This window comes from Branchiostoma floridae, unplaced genomic scaffold (assembly GCF_000003815.2).
Source record: "Branchiostoma floridae strain S238N-H82 unplaced genomic scaffold, Bfl_VNyyK Sc7u5tJ_1421, whole genome shotgun sequence".
NCBI classification, from domain to species: Eukaryota; Metazoa; Chordata; class Leptocardii; order Amphioxiformes; family Branchiostomatidae; genus Branchiostoma; species Branchiostoma floridae.
In genome coordinates, this window is record NW_023365714.1 from 484,564 (window position 1) to 497,616 (window position 13,053).

The 13,053-nt window shown below is 45.9% G+C and overlaps 2 protein-coding genes and 1 long non-coding RNA gene across 3 annotated transcripts; 1 reads left to right on the plus strand and 2 right to left on the minus strand.

The window, feature by feature from the left end:
* Positions 1 to 2,073: 2,073 nt before the first annotated feature.
* LOC118407547 (E3 ubiquitin-protein ligase TRIM56-like) lies at positions 2,074 to 3,451 on the minus strand. The gene is made up of 2 exons (XM_035808024.1): positions 2,539 to 3,451; positions 2,074 to 2,210 (listed from the first exon to the last, which is right to left on the minus strand). Exons 1-2 carry the CDS (start codon positions 3,449 to 3,451, stop codon positions 2,074 to 2,076), a joined length of 1,050 nt encoding a protein of 349 aa, XP_035663917.1.
* Positions 3,452 to 5,300: 1,849 nt separating this feature from the next.
* On the minus strand, positions 5,301 to 7,344 carry LOC118407548 (tripartite motif-containing protein 3-like). The gene is made up of 3 exons (XM_035808025.1): positions 6,642 to 7,344; positions 5,758 to 6,121; positions 5,301 to 5,553 (listed from the first exon to the last, which is right to left on the minus strand). The coding sequence occupies exons 1-3, from the start codon at positions 7,342 to 7,344 to the stop codon at positions 5,301 to 5,303; spliced, it is 1,320 nt and encodes a 439-aa protein (XP_035663918.1).
* A 1,205-nt stretch (positions 7,345 to 8,549) lies between these two features.
* Positions 8,550 to 12,786, plus strand: LOC118407588. Its single transcript, XR_004830165.1, has 3 exons — positions 8,550 to 8,728; positions 12,158 to 12,285; positions 12,653 to 12,786. It is a non-coding gene; the product is annotated as an uncharacterized LOC118407588 (long non-coding RNA).
* Positions 12,787 to 13,053: the final 267 nt, after the last annotated feature.

The following is a 13,053-nucleotide window of genomic DNA, read 5'->3' on the forward strand; positions in this document are numbered from 1 at the left end:
ATGATTCTTAACATCTGTACAGAACTGAAGTCCTTTTTTTAAGGATCTTAAAGTCTCCTTCAAACCTTTCTTGACATTCAGCAGAGGCTCCTTCTGGGTTGCTTCTTTCTCCCTCAGTTGATCTCTAGCTTTCTTTTCTTCCTCACCCAGTTTTACTCTCCGCTCTGTAAAGTCTTGTCGTATCTTCCTGTCTTCAAGTTCACATTCTGTTGTGATGCTCGCAAGATCTTTGCTAATAGTGCTGTCAGATTTCTTCAGAGTAGCAACTGTATCCCGAGCCTTCCCTTCTTTTGTCTGTAGTTCAGCCTTGAACTCTTCTGCGACCTCACTGACCTCCCGTGGGTCGTGGTTTGGTCCTGGTCTGTGTTCATCAACGGTGCAAGCTTGGCACACGAGCTTGGCGCAGGGCCGGCAGTGGAACTCCAGACGCTGGTCGGTGTGTTTGGGACAGCACTTCCCGTGTGTGTTCCCCTTTAGGTCATACAAGGTGATGATGTAATGGTCTTTCAGTGCAGGAATGTTTTTGTGGACTGCAGTCATACAGTTCCCACATAGCCATAGTTGGCAGTCCATACACGTCCCCTCTATACTGGCTGCAGTCTCACACATTCCACAACAGGAACGAACTTTCTTACTGCTGTTTTGCCCGGCCATGAAGTCCACTGGAAGATCGCCGACGTCATTTTCTTCTAGATCCGCCTGATGTGGACGGGAAGGACCTGGAGCCGCCATGGTTGTTACAACACGTCTCTGTGGTTTTGGTCCGCTGACATTTTCAAATTCAGAAGAACTCTTTTCATACACGGCAGTCTGGTCTGTTGTTTGAATGTTTGAAAATGAAAGGCTTGGGTCAAACTCGTTTCCGTTGTGGTGAGGTCACAGGCAACGCCGTTTGCGCCGCACTGATTGGTCAGGTCTGAAAGTTGGTTTCAAAACAGGTTTGTCCGTCAGTGAGCCATCGTTACGCCTGGGGGCCTGAAACCTACCTGGGCCGGTAGGTAGGGTGACGTCAGGTCAGGCAACATGTCAGTCAAAATCTTATCTACATTCAATTTATTATCAGGCCACAAGCCTCTTCCCTGATAAAAAAACCAAGGCTGAACTTACCTTAATACACGAAGACAGTCTGACAGAAAATGTGTATACACAGTTTTGGGGAGTCAATATACGTAGTCAGACCCAAGTTTGCCTCTCAGTGTGACTGTAGACTATTTGACACTGAGAGTGAAACTTGAGCTCATGTATTGTATCCTTTTTGTAAGTTCTGATAGGATTGGTGTTGAGCCTGTGCCAGAGTAGAGCTAGTAACTCTGGGCTGCTGGTAAGGCGAAAGGGCTGGGGTTTTTTTTTTTGGGGGGGGGGGGTCGATGAATAGGGGTGTGCTGTGAGTAGGGACTGCATAGGCAGGGGTTGTGAATAGGAGTGGGGGTATGATAAGGGGTGAGTGTGAGGGGGTACTGAGCCTGCGTCAGTAATGAGCTAATATTGGCTGGGACAGCTAAAAAGCTCTAGTGGAAGTAATTGTCTAAACAATGACCAATGACCAGTGGGTACAAAATCCATACCTTTCCGCTGTTATATGAAGGAACAGAAGACAAACAGCAAAATACAAACAGCTTGATGCCAAACAAAATTTATTGCAGCAGATTTAGACGTTATGATTACCATGATAGCAAACAGGTTATGTTCCTAGATATATACTCAGACAGTTGTGAAATTTCTTCATCGATAAACTGAGTTCTTCTATCTTCCAACTTGAAACATGGTGAAAAACCATCCTTCAACATGAACAATGAACCAATACATTAGTCTCATATATTCTACCTGAAAAAAACAGCTGTAGAGAGGCCGCAATGATAAAACCAGATAACGCTTCAGTACTCAAATCCTATTTGTTACTACGCTAAGTCTACAATGTAACGTTATCATCTTATTCAGTGTGCACCCATGTAATTTGTATATGTATATACTTAAACGCGTTTCATGCAATCTGCTATAGAAGCTCTAAGGGACAACTGTGGTTTTAATTAAGATACGAATTAGTCCAGCAACTGTTTACTTGGAAAATCCCTCTCACATATATCTGTACTTCCTGATATAATGGTCACCCGCATCAGCTACAAACACATGTCCGTCCTCTGTCACAGCCACCCCGTGGGGCCTGTTTAGTTTGTCCCCATCACTGCTGATAGTTGAAACCCAGTTACCGTCTGGACGAAACACCTGAAGCTTGTGGTTAACACTATTAGCTGTACTCCTAGCATTTGCCAGAACTATGTTCCCCCTGCTGTCAACTGACACCCCCATAGGGTCCCACATGTCATGTTGCCTTTTAATTTTTTTACATTCAAAACCTTAAGTCAATGATTCTACACACTGATAGAGACCCTGTGCTACATGCCATCATCTCTTCATTGCACTGAAACATTATCTGATCAAAGACTTTCAATCCCTCGTGTTGAATTGACTCTTTTCCGCTGCAAAGATTTAGTTTGTCCCCCAGCTGCTGCCTGAGTGTGACAATTTCTACATCATTACCTCTAGCTAAGACATTTGCACAGGAATGAAGTCCATCTCTGTGGACCTTAAGTTTCTCCAAAACTTCCCTCTCCTTCAGCAGAGGCTCCCTTTGTGTCTTTTCCATCTCCCTCAGTTTTCCTCTCATTTCCTTTTCTGCCTCATCCAGTTTTCCTCTCAGCTTGGAAAAATGTTCCTGTATTTTCCTGTCCTCTATGTCACAGTTGGTTGCAATGGTTGTAAGTTCTTTGCCAACAGCACTGGTGGTTTTCTTAAGATCTTCAGTTGTTTCCTGGGCTTTCTGCAGTAATGTCTGCAGTTCGGCCCTGACCTCCTGTGCGGCCTTACTGACGTCCTGTGGGTCGTGGTCTGGTCCCGGTCGGTGCTCGGTAATGGTGCAGTCTCGGCACACGAGCTTCGCGCAGGGTTGGCAGAAGAACGTCATGCGTTGGTCTGTGTGTTTGGGACAGTACTGGGCCCGGGTGTAATTCTGCCTGCTTCTGGGGTTCTTCAGGTCATCCAGGGTGATGATGTAATGGTCCTTCAGTGTGGGGATGTTACCGTGAGATGTTATACAGTTCTTACACAGGAGGAGACGGCAGTCCCCACAAGTCCCCTCCACCCTGGCCCCTGACTCACACATCTGACAGCAGGCATGGGATTCCTCACTCCTCCGCAAGGCCCTGAAGTCCAGCAACCTGTTGATGTGGAAACTTACAGGTATGCTGTTGACACCTGTCCCCTGTAGACTCACCTGTTGCCGACAGGTAGGACAGGTGAACTGTCTCTCTCCTTTCCGCCATCTTTCCAGACACCTGGCACAGAAGGTGTGAAGACAGGGCAGGACTCGCGGGTCGTTGTAGAGGCTCTGACACACACAACAAGTCAGGAACTCGTCATCAAATTCCTCTTGTGGGATGTTTGCAGCAGCCATGCTTCTACCGTTTTTTAAGTATTAAAGAACAGTTCTCTGAGGTTTTGGTCCGGTGAAGATCAAACTGTGAAGAATTCTCCACACTCCTGTTGTTGTATGTGAAAATGAAAGTAAAAATTCTGCTTCTATCTATGTGGTGTCAGGTGTACGGGGCTGATTGGCCGGGAGTAAACAAATGATTTACCAGGCGAACAAAAGCGGGTGTGGCTGTCAGAGGGCCGTTGCTTGGAGACATCAGACATGCCTGAACCACCTTTCACTAAAGGTAGACAATTTGGTTGACGTCAGACCAAGCGATATGTAATATATTATTCAGACGGCAATATTCTAGATTGTTATCAAGCAACTCTCCTTAATTTTGTGTTTTTCGTATTTGACAACAAATTTTAAAGTACAACAAAACTGAAAGATCAACATGAAAACAGACTCTAATGGGGAATTCCGAAGCACAGTTTTGGTTATAAAGCCAGATGCAAGCTTCCTCCCAGCCTTCTGATGAAATTATTTACAATACTGACATGGAAAGGGTGCAAGGGTCTAAATATTGGCGGCCATTTTGGTACGAACACGACATGTCTCTGTGGAATTAATTTGTAAAACTCTTATTGAACGGGGTTAGATGTCCAGTTATGGTGGAAGCGAAATACAAGTATATGCCAAAAATGTGGTTATCACTAAATCACTGAAAATTTAGCATACATGTCAGACACTTCCATGACAATGTCGTATCGGTAATAAGGCTTTACCAATGGAATTGCTAGGTTTTTGGATTTGTAAACAAATTCATCATGTTCTCAGGGTTGTGAGTAGGGGTGTGGCGGGGTGCGCTTGTGATTGTAAAGGGCTGATACTGGCCGGGACAGCTAAAAGGAATAATAGACTTTAGTGGAAGTAATTAAGTCTCAAAGTCTCATTGGAGGCTAAATAATGCCCAGGGTTTAGGGCCATCCTTCCCTGTCCGCTGTTATATGAAGGAACACGCGTACGAGACAAACAACAAAACACCAACAGCTTGATATCAGCGTTTATTGCGGCAGATTCAGACGTTGCATTGATAGCAAACAGGTTGTTTTTTTAGATATTCCTGACATTTCTATATCAGCTTTTCTTCTGTCTTTCAACTTGAAACATAGTGAAATAGAATTTCGATATAGTGTTACCTCGAGCACGTATATCTATACGGAACTCAACTGTGGACCTCAAGTTCTCTTCTAACAGGAAAATAGAGAAAAATCATCCTTAACTTTAACTAATGAACAAATACCTAAGGAACGAGTTCTATCTGTACAATACTTAAATGTTGTTGTTGGTTTCACTGTGAAAACTGAACAATGAGTCCACAATGATAAAACGTGAAAGAACCAGACCACCTCAGTCCACGTACATATCTTATCAGTTGATAACGGTAAGTCTACAACGTAATCATATTCAGTGTTTACTAACCTAACAAACAAACGTTCCGCATACATACTTGAACCAGTTTGTGCAAACGATTATAGCTACTATATTTGTGACAATTGTTGTTTTAAGATACAAATTAGGCTAGCAACTGTTTACATTGAAAAATGTAATTGTAAGCCCCTCACATGTATCTGTACTTCCTGATACAGTGGTCACCAGTATCAGCTACAAACACATGTCCATCCTCTGTCACAGCCACCCCATGGGGAAGGTTCAGTTTATCCCCAGCACTGGTAATATTGCACAACCAGGTGCCGTCTGATCGGAACACCTGAAGCTTCTTACTGTGTCCAACAGTTCTATCGAAACAACTTGCCAGGACAATGTTCCCCCTGCTGTCAGCTGACACCCCTGCAGGGCCCCACATGTCCTGTGGCTTTCTGCCATACTAACCAAACTTGTGTTTGAAGTTCAGATTCTTGTCAAACACCTGAACACGGTTATTGTCTTTATCTGCCACAATGATGTTGTCTTCTTTATCAACACAAACGAAATCTGGATAGCTAAACTGCCCCTCCCCCATCCCCTGCCCTCCCACCTGTTTCACCAGTGTCCCATCCGCCTCAAACAGGAAGATGCTGTGTTTGTGCTTATCAGTTACAACAACCCTCCCATCCCTCTGTACTGCCAGACCATAGGGCCTACAATATGTACCAGGAGAGAATTCGTGCATCAGTTTTCCTGATGGGGAAAATTTCATCACTTTTATACAGTTTACCACCACGGTGCCATCAGTCTGACATGCAAGTGACAAAGGGTTTACATCGGTTGAAAATGAGGTACAAAAGTTCCCACCCAGATCAAACACCTGAACACGTTTGTTACCATTATCAGCCACATACAACCTGTCCCCGCTGACTGCTACATCGGTAGGCCTGTCAAACTGCCCCTGCTGGCTGCCCTTCTGCCCAAACCTTAATACGGGGCTGTTACTGCAGACATCTACTGTTAGAGGAGAAAACAGATTGCCCCCTCGACCTATACCCCCACCCCCTCTGGCCCCACCTCCTGTAGCCCCACCCCCTATACCCCCACCCCCTGTACCCCCACCCCCTGTAGCCCCACCCCCTGTACCCACATCCCCTGTACCCATACCCACTGTACCTTCCTCTCCTGACCCTGTGGCTGTGATCACCCGTACCACATGCTTCCCTGATACTTGTGGCCTCCAGTCTGCTTCAAAAACGCCCTCGCTGATTTCTCTTGTGTCTAACGTTACACACTATCCTCATCATCATCTAATGTAGCCCGCTGCCCCCAAGGGAAAGGTGACTGTGACCTGAGGTGTCCCCCGAACTTGACCTTCCTGTGGTCTGAAGATCACAGTAGTCGGCAGACTTTCCACAGGGATCTCAGTAAACCTAAAACCTGTATCGGCTACAGAAAGGGCCCCTGGACTACACTTGTTTGCATTTAGTTCAAGTGATATGACGGTCATTCCAACATGTGACGTCTCTTTCTTTGTTAGGAGTTTAAGCCTGTCTTCTAGCTGCTGCCTGAGTGTGAGGATTTCTACATCATTTCCTTTATCTAAAATAAATGTGCAAAGCTGAAGGCTAGCTTCAGTAGATTCTACAGTCTCTTCTAACCTTTGCTTTTCCCGCTGTAGAGTATACATTTGCATAGTTTCCATTCCCTTCAGTTTGCCTCTCATTTCCATTTCTTCAATGTTCAGTTTTTGTCTCAAGTGTGCAAAAAGTTTCTGTATTTTCCTTTTTTTCCAGTTCACAGTTTGGTGCAATGGTTGTAAGTTCTTTGCCGACAGCGCTGGTGGTTTTCTTCAGATCGTCAGCTGTGTCCTGGGCTTTCTGCAGTAATGTCTGTAGTTCGGCTTTAAACTCTTGTGCGGCCTTACTAACGTCCTGTGGGTCGTGATCTGGTCCTTTTGGGTGCTCTGTAACGGTGCAGTCTCGGCACACGAGCTTGGCGCAGGGCTGGCAGTAAAAGTTCATGCGTTGGTCGGTGTGCTGAGGACAGTACTGGGCCCAGGTGAACTTTGGCCTGCTGCTGGGGTTCTTCAGGTCATGCAGAGTGATGATGTAATGGTCCTTCAGGACAGGAGAGTTTCTATGGCCAGTAAGGCAGTTTCCACATAACAGAAGTCTGCAGTCCCCGCATATGCTCTCTACCCTGGTCCCGGACTTACACATCTGACAAACAGCACGAGCTTTCTTGCTGTTATGCAGGGCTCTAAAGTCCAGCAATTTGTTGATGTACAAGTTTGGAGGTAGACTTGTGACATCTGTTCCATGTAGACTCACCTGCTGCTGACAGGTAGGACAGGCGAATAGATAACATAATTTTTCCAAACACCTGGCACAGAAGGTGTGAAGACACGGCAGGACTCGCGGGTCGTTGTAGAGGCTCTTGCAGACGTCACAAGTCAGAAACTGATCATCAAACTCGTCTGGTGGGAAGTTTGTGGCAGCCATGGCTAAGGTGTCACAGCAGTTCTCTGTGTTTTTAGTTATCAAAGGTCCCAAAGTCTCAAGGAACTTTACTTGCAGCAGACTGAGGTCTTGTTGAATTAATGCCTGTAGAGAAGTGACGGACATCGTTCCCCTTACAATCTGGGCTGGGTCTGGGAATGGTTGATGATTGGTTTATAGAGGCCGGTAACGAACGAGTCTATTGGACATCTGATTAGATCATTTCAGGACTTTAACCAGTCACATGGCAAAGCCACGAGGCAAGCTACAATCGTCCTGCAAATGGGCAAAGTTTAGTCATGATAGCAGTTTGAAGTCCAGGCTGACAAATGTACACTCTGACTCTCTAAAGAGCACATCATTAAGGTACAGACCTTATTGCAGCATACATCAAACAGGCAGGTAGTTATTAACTCCTGTTGATTGTGCAACGAAAACGGAAACTTTTTTTTACATTTTTATGCAGCAAAAATAACGAAAGACAGCACGATGCATGCTAATGATAATGAATAGACAGAGGTAGTTCTTTTTAGAGGACAGCATGTGCAAACTGGATATAGCACACCAAGTCCCCAAGGAAAAGTGAGGGGGGGTATGGGGAAGATCGTTAACTTCCTCTGACGTTCCCTTACTTTCTGACAGCCAGGTACTAATCAAAATCTCACAGAGATAGACATCTATAAACATGGATTTAATCGACATCTCCGTGTCTCGACCACGTTAAACAGCCTCGTTACTCATAATTTGGGTACCTACTGGCTGGCAAAATACACCTGGTGATTATTGTACGTATAGAATAGAACATGGTGTCGCCTGTCGATAGGTATCCCGAAATACCCTGTACCTAAATGTTATACTCTTTGGAGAGTCAGTGTACCTTTGTCAGCCTGGACTTCAAACTGTTATCACGACTAAACTTTGCCCATTTGCAGGACAATTGTAGCTTGCCTCGTGGCTTTGCCATGTGACTGGTGAAAGTCCTGAAATGATCTAATCAGATGTCCAATAGACTCGTTCGTTACCGGCCTCTATAAACCAATCATCAACCATTCCCAGATCCTGCCCAGATTTAGCAAGGAACAATTTCCGTCACTTCTCTCCAGGCATTACTTTAAACAAGACGTCAGTCTGCAGCAAGTAAAGTTCCTTCTGACTTTGGGGACCTTCGATAACTAAAACCACACATAACTGCTGTGACATTATAACCATGGCTGCCCCAAACTTTCCACCAGACGAGTTTGATGATCAGTTTCTGACTTGTGACGTCTGCAAGAGCCTCTACAACGACCCGCGAGTCCTGCCGTGTTTTCACACCTTCTGTGCCAGGTGTTTGGAACAATGGCGAAAGGGATGTAGTCAATTCACCTGTCCTACCTGTCGACAACAGGTGAGTCTACAGGGAACAGGTGTTACAAGTCTGCCTCCGAGCTTCTACATCAACAAATTGCTGGACTTTAGAGCCCTGCATAACAGTGAAGAAGCTCGTGTTGTTTGTCAAATGTGTGAGTCGGGGACCAGGATAGAGAGCATATGTGGGGACTGCAGACTTCTGTTATGTAGAAACTGCTTTACTGGCCATAGAAACTCTCCTGTCCTGAAGGACCATTACATCATCACTCTGCATGACCTAACGAACCCCAGCAGCAGGTCAAAGTACACCCGGGCCCAGTACTGTCCTGAGCACACCGATCTGCGCATGACGTTCTACTGCCAGCCCTGCGCCAAGCTCGTGTGCCGAGACTGCACCATCACTGAACACCGACCGGGGCCGGACCACGACCCAAGGGAGGTCAGTAAGGTCGCACAGGAGGTCAGGACTAAACTACAGACATTACTGCAGAAATCCCAGGACACAGCGGAAGATATGAAGAAAACCACCAGCGCTGTCGGCAAAGAACTTACAAGTCACACAACAAACTGTGAACTGGAACAAAGGAGAATACAGAAACTTTTTGCACAATTGAGAGACAAACTGGACGAGGAGGAAAGGGAATTGAGACGCAACCTGGAGGGGATGGAAAGTAATCAAATATGTTCTCTACAGATGGAAAAGCAAAGGTTAGAAAAGGTTATAGTATCTAATGAAGCTGGCCTTCAACTTTGTACAGATATATTTGATAGAGACAATGATGTAGAAATTCTAACACTCAGGCAGCAGCTAGAAGACAGGCTTAAACTCCTAACAAAAAAAGAGACGTCACGCGTCAGACTGCATAGCATATCATTCCAAGCAGATGAAGAGATGTTGAAGCGTAGTCCAGGGACCCTTTCAGTATCCGATACGGGTATCAAGTTCACTGAGCTTCCAGTAGAAAGTCTGCCGACTACTGTGATCTTTAGACCACAGGAAGGGCAAGTTCAGGGAACACCTCAGGTCACAGTCACCTCTGCTGAGGGGCAGTGGGCTACATTAGATAATAATGAGGATAAGTGTGTAACATTAGACACTAGAGAAATCAGCGAGGGCGTATTTGAAGCAGACTGGAGGCCACAAGTATCAGGGAAGCATGTGGTGCGGGTGATCACAGGGGGAGGGGAGGAACTAGAAGGCACAAGGAGACAGGGGTGGGGCTACAGCGGGAGGGGGGGTTCAGGGGGAGGGGGTAACTTGTGTCCCCCTGTGCTGGTAGATGTTGGTAGGAACTATCATTTACTAATGTTTGGACAGAAAGGCAGCCAGCAGGGGCAGTTTGACAGGCCTATAGATGTAGCAGTCAGGGGGGACAGGCTGTATGTGGCTGATTATGGCAACCAGCGTGTTCAGGTGTTTGATCTGAGTGGGGAGTTTTGTTCGTCATTTGCAACCACCGCCACACCTGCATCAGTTGCAGTTCAGACTGATGGCACCATAGTGGTGAATTCTGTGAAGGAAGTGGTGAAATTTTCACCATCAGGAGATGTGATCAATAAATTTCCTCTGGGTGAATACTGCACAGAGCCCTGGGGCCTGGCAGTACAGAGTGGTGGGAGGGTTGTTGTAGCTGATCAGGAAAAACACAGCATCTTCCTGTTTGAGTCAGATGGGACACTGGTGAAACAGGTGGGAGGGCAGGGGCAGGGGGAGGGACAGTTTGGGTTTTCTGGGCCAAATTTTGTCTGTGTTGACAAAGAAGACAACGTCATTGTGTCAGATGTAAACAACAACCGCGTTCAGGTGTTTGACATGAATCTGAACTTCAGACACAAGTTTGGCGCGCTTGACAATCCTCATCAGGCAATATCTGGCCCTTTAGGCGTGTCAGCTGACAGCAGGGGGAACATAATTGTGGCAGCCACAGGATGCTGGAAACTTCAAATGTTCTTGCTAGACGGCACCTGGGTGTCCACCGTTAGCACTTACAACACAAGCAGTGATGATGGGGATAGACTTAGTGAACCCCGTGGGGTGGCTGTGACAGAGGATGGGCATGTGTTTGTAGCTTATCCCGGTGACCACTGTGTCAGGAAGTACAGATACATGTGAAGGGCTGGCGTTTTTACGGTTAATCATTTGCATGCCTTTTGTCAACACGGCTTCATGAATAGAGCTCTAATGATATTTTACACGAAACGCCTCTTCTGCCTGGAAAACCTGTATTGTCCACTCTTCCATATTTGTTTACTAAGAAATAATAGTGTTTTCATTCTTTCAATTCACTCCGAATAAGATCAATTGTAGAGTACTGTACTAAAGCGATTCAGTCTTCATAATCTCTTTGGTGCCATTCAGGCCTTTCGTCAGTTTTCACAGTGAAACTAAGGAACACAGCTGACGTGCAAGTTTTGTACAGGCAGAATCTGTTCCTTATGTTCATCATTTACATAGAAGGATAATTTTTCACCATGTCTCAAATTAGAAGATGAAAGAACGCAACTGATGTATGAATTTCACAACCGTTTGATGATATCTAAAGAACCATCTTGTTTCCTATTATTACAATGTCTAAACATGCTGCAATAAACTTCGATATCAATCTGTAAGGTCTGTGGTTTGTTGTCTGTCTCATGGTTCACATAACAGCAGAAAAATGTTAAATCCCGGTCGTTTATAGACTCCAAATAATACCATCAAAGCCTCAAATCCCTGCAAGTTGTCCCAACGTACACCCTACAGTCTGGAGTGGTTTCGGGGATGTGTGAAGTGAAAAGTTTGTAAACATGGAGGTTGAGGTGACGTTACAGGTAACGCCGTTTGCGCTGCACTGATTGGTTAGGTGTTCAAAGGGTTTCACCTCACCTCACCTATCACCTATTCAAAAGGTTTCGCTAGAGACAAAAACAGATTTGTCTGTCAGAGTGAGTCATTGTTATGCTTGGGGGTATGAAGCCTTCCTGAGCTGCCCGGCACAAAGGTCAACAATTAGTCTGATGTCGGACCATGCAATAATGTAAGTCATAGGCCCAGTAACTTCACTTGTTGCAAGAATGCTGGACTTGGAAATGAACATAAAAACAGAGCCGGAAAGGAAGTTCGGAAGATGGTTCACAAGGTTTTAAGGAGTGAATTTAAATTTCTGTGTAAACATACTATATGTTGACAGGATCTATGATTGACATGTTGAGCTCCAATGATTGACATGTTGAGCTCCAATGATTGACATGTTGAGCTCCAATGATTGACATGTTGAGCTCCAATGATTGACAGGTTGTGTCCCGATGATTGACAGGTTGTCCCCCTATGATTGACAGGTTGTACCCCGATGATTGACAGGTTGTGCCCCGATGATTGACAGGTTGTGCCCCGATGATTGACTGAATGTTCCCAAGGATTGACAGGTTCTGCCCCGATGATTGACAGGTTCTGCCCCCATGATTGACATCTCCTCCCCCTCCCCAGCCCTGCGAACCTGCTAGATGACACCCGACACCGCCTGGCGTACGCATGCGCGTTCGGTGCCACGGCAACCAGCTGCCTGACGCTGTTCGGGTCCTACTGTCCTCCTGGCACCCCCGGCTGGTTAGCTGGTTCGTTATCATCATTAACTCATTAACTTATCAACCATAACCAGCTGTCTAACGCTTTTGGGGTACTACTGTCCTCCTGGCACCCCCGGCTGGTTAGCAGGTTAGTTATCATCATTAAGTCATACTTATCATCCCTAGCCGTCTGACACTGTTCGGGTCCTACTGCCTTCCTGGCTTGTTAGCTGGTTAGTTACTAACTCATTAACTTATCAAACCTAGGAAATATGTGGCTTAACTTTTCTTTACACCATGAAATAGAAGCTTTAACCTGCTCACTACTGCCTGACCCACTACCAGTGTGAATCCGGCACTTCACGGCTGTCTTAGCTGGCTGAGGGTTAAGTAACTGTGATTTTCTTCCCTGCAGTTTTCTACGCCATCGCGAAGGTTGCAGAGTTGGGGATCGACTACTACCCATTCTTCGCCTGCATGTCCGCCAGCTCCCGGCTGCTGGGGGCCGGGATCGGTCTGCTGTACTCCGCCGTCTGGCTGCTGTTCTACCTCAGCCATGCTCTGGAGTGTCTGGATAACCCAAACATCTGGGTGAGCTTTCATTGGTTGGTTGGTTAATTGGTTGGCTGGTTGGTTGATTGACTCCCGGTTGGTCTGGGCCGGGATCGGTCTGCTGTACTCCGCCGTCTGGCTGCTGTTCTACATGAGCCACGCTTTAGAGTGTCTGGATAGTCAGAACCTCTGGGTGAGTTTAAAACTCGCAGATTGATTGATTGATTGATTGATTGATTGATTGATTGATTGATTGATTGGTTC

Excerpts from the sequence above, each read along its gene's own strand:
- LOC118407547 (XM_035808024.1), bottom strand. The coding sequence starts at position 3,451 with ATGGCTGCTGCAAACATCCCACAAGAGGAATTTGATGACGAGTTCCTG. Across the intron at positions 2,211-2,538 it reads TGCAAATGTCTTAGCTAGAG|ACGGTAACTGGGTTTCAACT; the intron begins GTAATGATGTAG and ends TGTTTCGTCCAG.
- LOC118407548 (XM_035808025.1), bottom strand. The coding sequence starts at position 7,344 with ATGGCTGCCACAAACTTCCCACCAGACGAGTTTGATGATCAGTTTCTG. Across the intron at positions 6,122-6,641 it reads TACAACCATTGCACCAAACT|ACACAAGAGAAATCAGCGAG; the intron begins GTGAACTGGAAA and ends GTGTAACGTTAG. Across the intron at positions 5,554-5,757 it reads GTAGCAGTCAGCGGGGACAG|GCCCTATGGTCTGGCAGTAC; the intron begins GTTGTATGTGGC and ends TACATATTGTAG.